Source organism: Bombus bifarius, unplaced genomic scaffold (genome assembly GCF_011952205.1).
Source record: "Bombus bifarius isolate JDL3187 unplaced genomic scaffold, Bbif_JDL3187 scf7180000008192, whole genome shotgun sequence".
NCBI lineage: Eukaryota > Metazoa > Arthropoda > Insecta > Hymenoptera > Apidae > Bombus > Bombus bifarius.
Window position 1 is genome coordinate 1 of NW_022884500.1, and position 12,641 is coordinate 12,641.

General features: G+C 41.3%; 2 protein-coding genes across 2 annotated transcripts; both read left to right on the forward strand.

The window, feature by feature from the left end:
- Positions 1 to 3,679: 3,679 nt before the first annotated feature.
- Positions 3,680 to 4,579, forward strand: LOC117209709 (the record flags this gene model as incomplete). The annotated part of the gene is made up of 1 exon (XM_033452003.1): positions 3,680 to 4,579. A coding segment is annotated over one exon (900 nt), but the record flags the coding sequence as incomplete, so codon positions are not given.
- A 24-nt stretch (positions 4,580 to 4,603) lies between these two features.
- LOC117209710 lies at positions 4,604 to 11,924 on the forward strand. Its single transcript, XM_033452004.1, has 5 exons — positions 4,604 to 5,125; positions 5,199 to 5,378; positions 5,456 to 5,663; positions 5,841 to 7,913; positions 11,845 to 11,924. The coding sequence occupies exons 1-5, from the start codon at positions 4,604 to 4,606 to the stop codon at positions 11,922 to 11,924; spliced, it is 3,063 nt and encodes a 1,020-aa protein (XP_033307895.1).
- Positions 11,925 to 12,641: the final 717 nt, after the last annotated feature.

The following is a 12,641-nucleotide window of genomic DNA, read 5'->3' on the forward strand; positions in this document are numbered from 1 at the left end:
AAGTGTTCTCATGGAATGGCATTTTTAGAATCTGTATAATAAAAGTTGCATGAAAAAAATAAGGTACTTTAGAACGTGTAAAAAGGATTTCATAAGATAAATAAAAGAGCCAAATGCAGTGTAAAGTCAACAAATCTCTCCAACCGACTCAGGAAACCTGAACCGCCTTGCACACGACACCGACTCCCAAAACAAAGGAATATAAATTCGGCACGTAGGCATAAGATAAACGAACATCTAGAAGGGCTGGTTCCTGATCGAGGCTTCAGTCTTTCGGTAACGGTCTAATCGCACACTTGTAATCTTATTATAGAATAAAGGTACCTCGAACTCTGGTTCAAGAACCCCACATTTTTTTATTATTATTTTCCTGTCATTTTTACGTTCACATGTAACATTCATGCTCCGAAAACAAACCTGCCCCCAGGTCACCATCAACAATACAACAATTCCTAGCGAGGACACAGTCAGATACCTGGGCATGACCCTGGACAGGAGACTAACCTGGAAAAACCACATCACAGACAAAACGAAGCAATTAAAGGACAAACTAAAAAAATTCTATTGGCTCACGGGCCGACGCTCCAAACTAAACACACAGAATAAAATTACCCTCTATAAGACCGTAATAAAACCTGTCTGGACCTATGGAATCCAACTATGGGGAACAGCAAGTAATTCCAACATTGAAATACTTCAACGCTTCCAATCGAAAACGCTAAGATCCATTATGAATGCACCCTGGTATGTCACCAACGAACTAATACATCGCGACCTCAAGATACCAACAGTCAAAGAGGAAATAGCAAAATATAGCGACAGATATAGCAAAAGAATCAACAAACATCGAAACCCCCTAATTACTGGACTATTTGATACGTCGGACCAGATCCGCAGGCTGAAGAGACACTACCCACTATACCTAAACGCTGGATTCAATTAGTTATCTAAATTAAGTAATATTTATTTATTTATAATACTTACTTATAAATTATACTTATCTATAATAAGTATTAACTTATTATAAATAATTAGCCATGTCATTGCGCCACGCCAGAAAAAATTACTGAAGATTGTAAATTTTAATAAATAAAAAACAATTTTTTTTTACGTGACTGCAGCATCGCTGCGGACGAAACGTACTAGCTCGCATAGTTGAGAAAATATACACGTTGAACGTTTGCGTTATTTATTGTCGAGGGTTGTATTATTTTCATCGATATTTAGTTCATAATCACTATCACTATCGCTGGAAATATTCAAAGGTCTGAGCCGATTCCTTGTTGAACGGAGTTCGCTTCCACTGTTTGAAGCACTGTTATCGTCTTCTATCTTGTCAGGTTCAAAATAATATTCGTCACTACTACTATCACTATCGAACATGTCCTTTCCGGACTTTTTAGACATCGTATATAAGGTATTATAAAAAATATATAAAATATGTAAAAAGCTTGCTAATTCGTCTGAGAATACCATTGAAAGACTGAAATTCGTTCTAACTCGATCATCATCGCAAGTTTACGTTAAACAGAAGATATGATAGGTAAAGGTTCTACAGATCTCTAATTTTTTTTCATCAAAAACATAGTACTGTTTAGTTTACTATACCCATGCGTAAATACGCATAAGATTATCGCTGAGAAAAATAGATGTACGCCAGCCATTTCATAATAAGCGTCCGCAACTGTGAACAGATTCGCGCGGCTATTTGCCGACACTCGTCCGCAAAGGGCTAGGTACTAGTTTCATTTAATGATGTAATATCGTATTATTTATATGTTCAGTTAATAAAAGGTCTGAAAATCATAACTTACGTAATTAACGGTTTCATATGAAGTACTGAGGTAATGATATTTTTGTATAATTTAAATGAACTGAAATATAATACATAGAAATTCTATAGTAACGTGTATATTTTTATAATAAAATATATGAATGTACATCCATTGTCGAATATGGCACAATTTCCATTCGCGCTGTTGCGACTAGATCAGCTGCGTGCGAGAGTTGTGGAAAATATGTACAGGTGTGCTATGCTCACGTGCATAGCAGTCGCACGTGACTGAACGTTTTTTTCCTGTTAGAACGTAAAAAGTGCTCACAAAAATGAGGACATTTTAATATATAACACTATTAGCTTATGATACTATATAATATTATATAGTAATAATATACATATAATAATAATACTATCATATAATAATATATAATACTATAATCTACAATTCCTTTGATATAAGTAATTAATATATTGCGATAATGAAAAATATTCTAGCGTAATTGTTACGCCATGCGGCTTGCCATAGATCATATTCTTAACCGTCGGTCGCGGCACTACAATGTCGCGGGCGGATCGTCGCGGCTGCCCGACAAACAAACATTGTAGTGGCAAGCGCATAGTTTATTAAGCAGGGCGACCTCCAGAAACTTCGATTCGTGGCCGTTATTTTATCCGGCGTAAAAGAATGTGGCGTGATCCGAACGTAGTGGGGGTCGCCTTCCAGAAAAAAAACGGAAAAAATCGAAAGGCGGGCAGAACGTTTCGAGAAGCCAAACTGTCAATACATATCTTATATCGCGCATTACGTAGTTACATTTCTTTTGTTGTTCCATTTATATCCTTCTAATTAATAAGTTGTTGAAATAAACGTTAATTTATTAGTGTTAACACAGTGCTATATTCATTAAACCACCTCTGTTGTCCTAAACGAAACAGGGGAACGACTATTTCGCGGCGTCGATTAACATAATCGTAGCGAGAATTTACAACTCTCGTTGACGTGCTATCTCGCGATCACGTCTCTCCGCGAACGGTCGTAACATTTTGGTCCTTCGAGCCGGATCACGTGCCAGTGAAGAGTGCACTTACCAGTGACCACACAGTGCCACGTGACTTTATCAAAACCAGCAGCGGGAGCGGGAGCAACCACTACAGCGAAACCAGTGACGTCAGGCGCGTCACCTTCGAAGAAGCACATCCCATTGGCAAGGGAACGCAACCACGCAGCCTTCCGCCGCAGCTGGACAGTCATCAACGCAACGAATTTCACAACTTAACAATACAACCGAACGAGTGGCCGTCGGGAAGGAACAAGGCGTTCCTCACCAAACATACACGCGACCTCACGCCGCACGACAGTAAGGTAAGCTCGTTCCTTATTTCGACCATCTCCTATCCTCGGCAACGATGACGAGCGAAGACCAACTCATCTCCCTGCGTCGGAGACGAGGCTATTGTGGCGGCCGATTCACATACTTATCGACCCGACTGGATGAGTACGAGCAATCCGGGAGTCAGCAAAACTCCTTATTAACGAATTACGAGAAACAACTGACCGAAGTTGCGAGTCAATTCGAAGCGATCCAACTCGAATTAGAAGTATTGGACGAGGAGGAACAAGTGCGCGGCTTCGAAATAAGGGATCAGTACGTCGCGGTAGATACAAGGCTACAAAATCTTCTGAGGAACGCGCAAACAGCTTCGCCGTCGACATCCATAAACCCTCCAACCTGTGCATCATCCGCAAGTTTAAATCCGATATCCATTAAATTACCAGATCTTCGGCTCCCTACTTTTGACGGAAGCTTAGAAAAATGGAACACTTTTTATGACACCTTTTCCTCCACAATCGATAAAAATCCTAGTCTCACTGACATACAGAAATTCCATTACCTGCAGTCCGCCCTGCAAGGAGAAGCAGCCGATTGTTTAAACGCGTTACCCCTTAGCAATGTAAATTACAGTCAGGCTATAGCCGTTCTCAAGGAGAGTTTCGAATGTCCACGATACACAGCTTTCAGTCACTGCATGGCAATAATTGATTATCCAAAGATAACCAAGGAATCTCCAACGGAATTAAGGCGCTTAGTCCACACATTCAAACAACACATATATGCATTGAACAAATTAGGAGACTCCTACCCCGATACCAGTGCTGTGCTCACCAGCCTCATCCTCTCTAAAATACCACTGAGTATCCAAAAGCAATGGGAAATGACGCTGCCCAATAACGAGGTGCCTCCGTACATTCACTTACTAAACTTCCTAGAGAGATTAGCACGAAGCTCCAGACCGATCACCACGGTCAGACAAACAAGAGAATCACCGGAACAAACTACTCCGGTCCGTCAACGCGCATCACGAGGGCATGCACTTACGGCGACACAGGTTAATCCAACATGCCCCACCTGTCAAGGACCACACCCCATTTGGAAATGTGACACCTTCAAAACCAAATCCCTTCGCGAACGTATTCGGGAGGTCAAAAGAGCATCACTATGCGTCAACTGCCTCGGGAAAGGGCACACAACGCGGCATTGTTTCGCAGGATCATGTCGCGTATGCGGAGAACGACATCATACAATGCTGCACAGGACAAAACGCCATTCAGGGTCTCGTTCCAGCACGTCCAGCCCGAAATCTTCCCCATCAAATAGCCGATCCACAACACCTTCTTTGCCACCCTACGTATCACCCACTCGTTGCAAAAGGCACACAACAGACCACAGATCGGAAACACCACGAACAGCCGCGTCTCCAAGTCCACCGCCCATTGACAAACGAACACACAACCAATGACGCCGACGATCGACGACTCCGTTGATGACCGAACATATCAGACCAATAGCATCCGAATTACGGTTCAATGATCTAGTCCTCACAGCGCAGATTAACATTTTGAATGATAAACATCAACCAATCCGTTGTCGAGCGTTGCTCGACACCGGATCCAGTATGAATTTCATTACCGAGGAATTAGCAAAATCGCTAAAGATAAGGCAAAACAAATGTTCGGTCCCGATCGGAGCTCTAGATACCTTGACAACGACTTCTAAGCGACACATCACGGCCACGATCACTTCCACTGACGGTACATACACGCGGACATTAACGTTCCTTATCATTCCAACCATATCAACCTCAATTCCCAGCGAACCCATCGATCGTTCGACACTTGAGATACCAAAAAATCTCAAATTGGCCGATCCACGATTTCATTTACCAGCTCCGATAGATGTACTACTAAGCTCAGGTTCAACACTCGCGTCGATGTGTGTGGGACAAGTCAACCTCACGCAGCCAGACGAGCCTGGACTGCGTCTGCAAAAGACGCGATTCGGATGGGTAATCGGGGGGAGCCCAACTTCCCAAACCGCGACAAACATATTTCACACATCCACGACGACTTTACAAGCAGATCTCGCGCGGTTTTGGGAAATCGATGAAGGACCCTCAATTAAACATATCTCAGAGGCAGATCGACGATGCGAAGAACACTTCCAAATCCACACCCGACGCACCAGCGAAGGACGATACATCGTCGCTCTACCTTTCAACGATCAGCTTCAGTCACTCGGATCCTCTAAAACGCTGGCGAGTAAACGACTCGCCTCACTCAATCGCCGATTCCAGCACGACAAACGCTTCGAATCAGAATATCGAACGGTAATACAGGAATACCTGGCATTGGGACACATGACGAAGGTCAATGACAACCACTCCGACGATAACGGATACTATTTACCCCATCATGGCGTGACCAAAGCATCGAGTCAAACCACCAAACTCCGTGTAGTTTTCGACGGATCGGCACCAAGCACTACCGGAACCTCCTTAAACGATACACTTCACACAGGACCCAAGTTACAGGAAGATCTATTTTGTATATTAATTAGATTCCGCGCTCATCAATACGTACTCACTGGCGACATCGAGAAGATGTATCGGCAATTCCTCGTACGACCAGAGGATCGGAAATATCAAAGGATATTATGGCGCAGCGCGAGTGGAGAAACAGAAACATATGAGCTTAACACTGTAACGTTCGGTTTATCCGCAGCCCCGTATCTAGCTATTCGGTGCCTCAAGCAACTGGCAGAGGACGAAGGACATCGATTTCCACGTGCAGCACAGGTACTGCAGCGGGATTTCTACGTCGACGACGCTCTCACCGGAGCTGAAACGAAGGACGAAGCCCTCACGCTCAGAACAGAACTCACCAAGTTACTTCAGCTGGCCGGCTTAAACATACGAAAATGGGCGTCAAACGATAATGACTTGTTACACGGACTTTCCTTAGAAGAAACAAATCACCAACATTTTTTGGGCGACTCGCAAACCTTGAAGACGCTGGGGGTGTTTTGGAATTCATTCGACGATTCTATTCTTTACTCGGTCGAAGTCAAACCCACGCCCTCGCGAGTCACGAAACGAATCATCAGCTCGGAGATTGCAAAAATTTACGATCCGCTCGGTCTGCTCGCACCGGTGATTGTTCGGGCCAAGATGCTACTTCAACGAATATGGTCGTCGAAAATCGATTGGGATGAATCACTTCCGATCGAGTTACATACAGAGTGGGAAAGGTACTATGCCCAATTACCCTTATTAAACAACGTCAGGTTCCCACGCAAAGCAATAATCGAGTCCGCTATGGAAATTGAACTGCATGGTTTCTGCGATGCCAGCGAAAAGGCTTACGGAGCCTGTGTTTATCTCCGAACCCTTACCATCAACGGCCGTGCTTGGACCCAACTTTTAACCGCAAAATCGAAAGTCGCCCCACTCAAGTGCCAGACCATTCCTCGGCTCGAGCTGAGCGGAGCACTCCTTCTTACGTCCCTGATGTCAACAGTACAACAAGCCCTATCACAAAAAATTACTCGAACTATCTATTGGACCGATTCCACTATCGTCCTCCATTGGCTCAATACATCACCTCACACCCTTAAAACATTCGTCGCTAACAGAGTCTCCGAAATTCAAACAAAAACCAGCATCCGCGATTGGCGCCACGTTCCTACCGACGACAATCCCGCGGACTTAATATCACGCGGCCAAACACCCGAAGAGTTCCTGCGCCCAACCATCTGGCAGCACGGTCCTGCATGGCTCTACCAGTCGGAAGGCTATTGGCCGACATGGGCTCTAACACCGCAAATTGAAGTACCGGAGCAGAAAGGGGCGATTTGTCTGTCCGCAAACCCCGCCGATTACAGTTTGTTGGAAAGGTATTCATCCTGGCCCAAGTTGATACGAATCATAGCTCGTTGCCTCCGTTGGAGACAGGAAAGGAACCGAGCGGCACCCCTAACCGTTACCGAGTTACGCATAACGCACAATAAACTGATAAAATTGTTGCAAAACATCCATTTCTCCGAGGAAATTCGTACACTCCAAAAAGATCGGAACGCGGCGATAAAGGGTAAGCTCACGCGACTCAATCCGTTCATAGACAAGGAAGGAATATTGCGAGTCGGGGGTCGACTCAGTCATTCGTCGATGACCTTCGCCCAGAAACATCCCATAGTATTACCCAAGTCATCCGTTACAACACGCATCATAGAACACGAGCACAAGATCCACATGCATTCCGGAACGCAGGCTACGTTATACGCAGTAAGACAAAGATACTGGCCCGTCGACGGTCGAAGTCAAGTATGGCGGGCGATCAAAGGCTGCGTCCGCTGCTGCCGCGCTCAACCACCGCCGGTAGAATACGTGATGGGTAATCTGCCGGAGGCGCGAGTAACGGAATCTCGCCCATTCACAAACGTCGGCGTCGATTACTGCGGGCCGTTCCACATCAAGGAAAAACGAGATCGTAACCGTCGTCAGATAAAGGTATACGTAGCCATTTTCGTATGCCTAGCAATTAAAGCGGTACACATCGAGCTCGTTGACGATCTCACTAGCGAAGCCTTCATCGCCGCTCTTCGCAGATTTATCGCTCGACGAGGGTATTGCTCCACCATCCATTCTGATAACGGCACCAACTTCAGAGGAGCAAGCAACGAATTACGAGAGCTTCACGATCTATTACAATCGGACGATCACAAGGAAAAAGTAACCGCATTTTTAGCCGACAAACAAATCGAATGGCGCTTCATTCCCCCTCATTCACCGCATTTCGGTGGGCTATGGGAAGCAGCGGTGAAGTCATTCAAACGCCACCTCAGGCGTGTAGCCGGCAACGAGTTACTCACCTCTGAACAATTGAACACTCTCATCATAGAAATAGAAGCAGTCCTCAATTCCCGCCCGCTAACTCCTATCTCCACCGATCCAAATGATCTCCTAGTCCTCACTCCCGGACATTTTCTCATTGGCGATTCACTAATGTGCTTACGTGATCGAGATTTCAGAGACATTCCATCGAACCGACTCTCCAGATGGCAGCATATCCAACAGCTTAAACAGCATTTTTGGAACCGCTGGCATAAGGAGTATTTGAACGAGTTAACCAACCGAAATAAGTGGAGCAAGGGTGGACACGGCATCCAAAAGGGCACAATCGTCATCCTCAGAGAGGACAACGTACCCTCCATGCATTGGCCTCTGGGCCGAGTTATCAAGGTTCATCCAGGCGCCGATGGTGTCATCCGGACAGCTACAGTTCAGACGGCAAAGAGCGTTTTGGATCGGGCCGTCAAAAGGCTTGTCCCACTGCCAATTCAACCCGATCTCGAGAAACCCGAACAACTAGCCACCGAGACGAGCTAAGATAGGAACTTCAACCACATCTCGCTAATTTGATCGGTACCCTCTCAACGGGGGGAGAATGTTACGCCATGCGGCTTGCCATAGATCATATTCTTAACCGTCGGTCGCGGCACTACAATGTCGCGGGCGGATCGTCGCGGCTGCCCGACAAACAAACATTGTAGTGGCAAGCGCATAGTTTATTAAGCAGGGCGACCTCCAGAAACTTCGATTCGTGGCCGTTATTTTATCCGGCGTAAAAGAATGTGGCGTGATCCGAACGTAGTGGGGGTCGCCTTCCAGAAAAAACGGAAAAAATCGAAAGGCGGGCAGAACGTTTCGAGAAGCCAAACTGTCAATACATATCTTATATCGCGCATTACGTAGTTACATTTCTTTTGTTGTTCCATTTATATCCTTCTAATTAATAAGTTGTTGAAATAAACGTTAATTTATTAGTGTTAACACAGTGCTATATTCATTAAACCACCTCTGTTGTCCTAAACGAAACAGGGGAACGACTATTTCGCGGCGTCGATTAACATAATCGTAGCGAGAATTTACAACTCTCGTTGACGTGCTATCTCGCGATCACGTCTTTCCGCGAACGGTCGTAACAGTAATATTATACATATGTTTGGGTGTTATTATTTGACAGAAATACAAAGTTTAATGATTTTATTTATGTCCTTTAGGTTTCTCAAAAAATTTTCTATTCAGTACTAATGGTTTTTAGACATAAATGAGTTCATAACTCGTTATAAAGATTGCTATAACCGACCGATTAATGTGTTTGAACGTGTCACGTCCCGCGCTGCGCACGCGCCGTAACGTAGACTAAAACTACCAATAGCGCGAGTGAGCGTTCCAATTTGAAATTTAAATAAATTTTGTATTGAAACCAAATTCGAGCCTCACAACCCCCACGGAATAACCCGTCACATGACGACCCCTCCACGGTAGACCTAAATATGAATAAGCGTAGCGACATAGAAGAAGCGAAATAATTCCTTAGTTTTAGAGTAGTTAATTCCTCAGTTTTGTGTGATTAGTTTCTCAGTTCTTGGTGATTATCTCCTTGGTTCTTGGCGATCAGTTCCCCATTTCTTGGCAAGTAATTTCTTGTTCATAGCGGTTAATTCTTAATTCCTCTAGCTCTTAATTTCTCAATTCCTTTGCTTTTTTTTAATTCTTTAGTTCCTTAGTTTTTCAGCTCTTAATTCCTTTAGCTCTTAGTTTTGCCCTCAGCGTTTAGGTTCTTTAGTCCTTTAGTTCTTTAACTTTTAGTTCTTTGTTTTATTAGTTTCCCATTCTTGTTAGTCTTGTTAATCGACGTGTTTGTATTTGTCAATTTGTAAACTATCGAAAATCTATCGAAATTAAAATCTTGTAATTAATAAGAGCGAGAACGTATTGCGAACGATTGTAACTCCGAGCATTCGAAATTTCAACGACCATTCTGTCAATATCCAATTAGAATACGAATAAATATTTTTTTTGTGAAGAACATTTGTCTAATAATATAATAGGATTAAGCGAACATCTATTTTCACCAACTTTAATCCTCTCCCGTGCCAGTACTCCTGCGCATAGCAGGTTGGCCGAAACGTGGAGTTTAATTTCCAATTGCATTAAATAACAGACAATACTACAATTTAATCTAAATTCAAAAATTAACGGCAACGCAACCAAAACGAGCCAGACACAACGTAACAAACGTATGCTTTCATTAAAAGGAATAAAATTGATCTTTTTACGGGTTCTGAATGATTCTCACAACATATTCACGAAGATTGAAAGTGACACGAGATTTACAACACGATGAAAGGTGGTTGACTATTCATGAGAGAAAGATTAAATTTTTCATAATCTGGGCAGCACTTAAATGGTACACAGCTTTGCAGTAATTTCGACAAACAGTATCTATTTCCAAACTTTCTGCTTTCGCCTTTCTTTCTTCGAATAAGAAATGCCACGTCATTAACTTCGCAGGGGAACCGTTGCGTTCCAAACGCGATAAAAATTAATTTGCAACAGTAGTCCCATAATAAAATATTTTGTCTGGCGCGACTAGTTGCAGGCGAAACAGAGTCCTTATTATCCTATTTAATTTTTTCTATTCAGCGTGATAGTATTCAGTAACGGCCTTAGCCTCCTATCTGTTCCTTTTAAATAGGAACTATTATATATAGAAAATATCATAATTAGTAAACATTAGAAATAAATAACATATTCAGAATATCAATATCATCAAAAACTATTAACTATTTCGTAAATAACAAATTTAATAATTTAACAAATTAACTATTCATTGAATACTATTCAATATTTGTTATGGTAATTGAGAACTTTTTTTACATTAGTGAACAAACTATCTGTTCTATTTAAATTAAAACGTTTAGTTTCAAGAACTTTTCTTTAGCTGTTCTCATCGGAACTTATAATGCGAGATAGTGTTCTAAAAATATTTCACGTCCATGTTTTAAATAGAACCTATTAAAAGGTTCCATAATTCTTTCGATGCTTAAACTGAAACAAACCTCACACGAGCTCTATTCACAAATGTTTGATACCAAAAGAAATAAATATTTCTCATCACGGAAAATACTATTGAATTGCATGCAGTGGTTTGAAATGGTATATCTTCATACGTATTGTAGTATGTACTGCAGTGCGCCGTGATGCTTCTGTTAACAAAGACCTTGCTAAATCAGCATGTAATTTCATGGCACAGGAGATAACAAAGGTGTACTGCACAGAACATCTGTGCTTCCCTGAATAATTCAACTTCCGATGGTAAACTAATTTATCGCTAGACGATCGATACAAATTAAAGATACAATGATATTTAGTTGATTACAATAGGTAATGAAAACCTTATATGGAAAGGTTATTATATTTATTTCGCAATGATTTATTATAGTTTTGCAGTTTTCATTTATATAAGATTCAAACGATAAGGTTATTAGACTGTTTATGCATTTATAGAAAATTTACAGGATACACTAAATATACAAAAATGTATAAAATATCCAAAGTGTAATATTTATTACAAGATTTAATGGACGAAAGAAATTTCTGCTTAGGTTCTATTACTTTAGTCATATTCATAGAAATATGAGTTTGCATAAACATTTGCAATTTGGTTATCATATACATACATATATTTAAATACGTATTAGTATAGATAATATTCCAGTCAAGTAGCAATCAGTATGCAGCTTCATGTTACAGTATAAACCATGTTATACACACAACGCTTCTGCTGCGAATTTAAAATTAGAATAAACAAATTTTAGAGAAGCGATAGATCTTTAGAACATAATTTTACCGTAACTTATAAGCAGTTATTGTTATTTTAGAGAAAGAGGAACTATTGTGGCAGCTGACAATTAGTTGGTGGGACACTAACGATCAAGGTGACCATAACTTTTCTAAATGAGATCATATGATCTTATCTGCTGTTAAAGGCAGTAACGAGACAAATTTAAGTATATCACATAAAGTTGTATTTCTTCAATAACTTCTTAAGAAAATCAGTCTAAAATGTAACAAGCTTCCTCATCAAGTCGATTCGTAAAATTCACAAGTTCTGTATAAATTTTTTACACATTGACAATTTAAACAGAATATATCCAAATTTTAAATGTACAGTGGCTCAAGAAAATATTTTTATGAATAGGTATTTTGTGCATTATGTGAAACTTGTTAAAATTTCATTAGCAGTGCTAACTTAGCACTGTAATGAAACACGTCTATCGTAATTATAACAGCAAAAATTTCGAATTACATTTGTATATGGTCTTGTATAACCGTGTCCGAAAAAATATACAAGGTGTGGCCGAAAGTTATGTAGAAGCGGGCATGGGGTAACTTCTTATGAAAAAATAAAAAGAAAATATAGAAGAGAATATCTTCGTTCGGAGCTTAGTATTAAAAAAAAATAGAGTTTAAAAATTTATCAAATATACTTGAACATGGTTAATTCCGAACTGGGCAGGACTAAATAATCGACAGGAGGTTATTCTACGTGAAAATAAGTTGAAAATGTGGAATACAAATTTTTCATAAGACGGTGTGTTTACAAGAAAAATAATTTTGAAAATTTATCGTGCGCGTGTATCAGATTGATTCGTAAGAAAACATGTTCAAGCTCTAT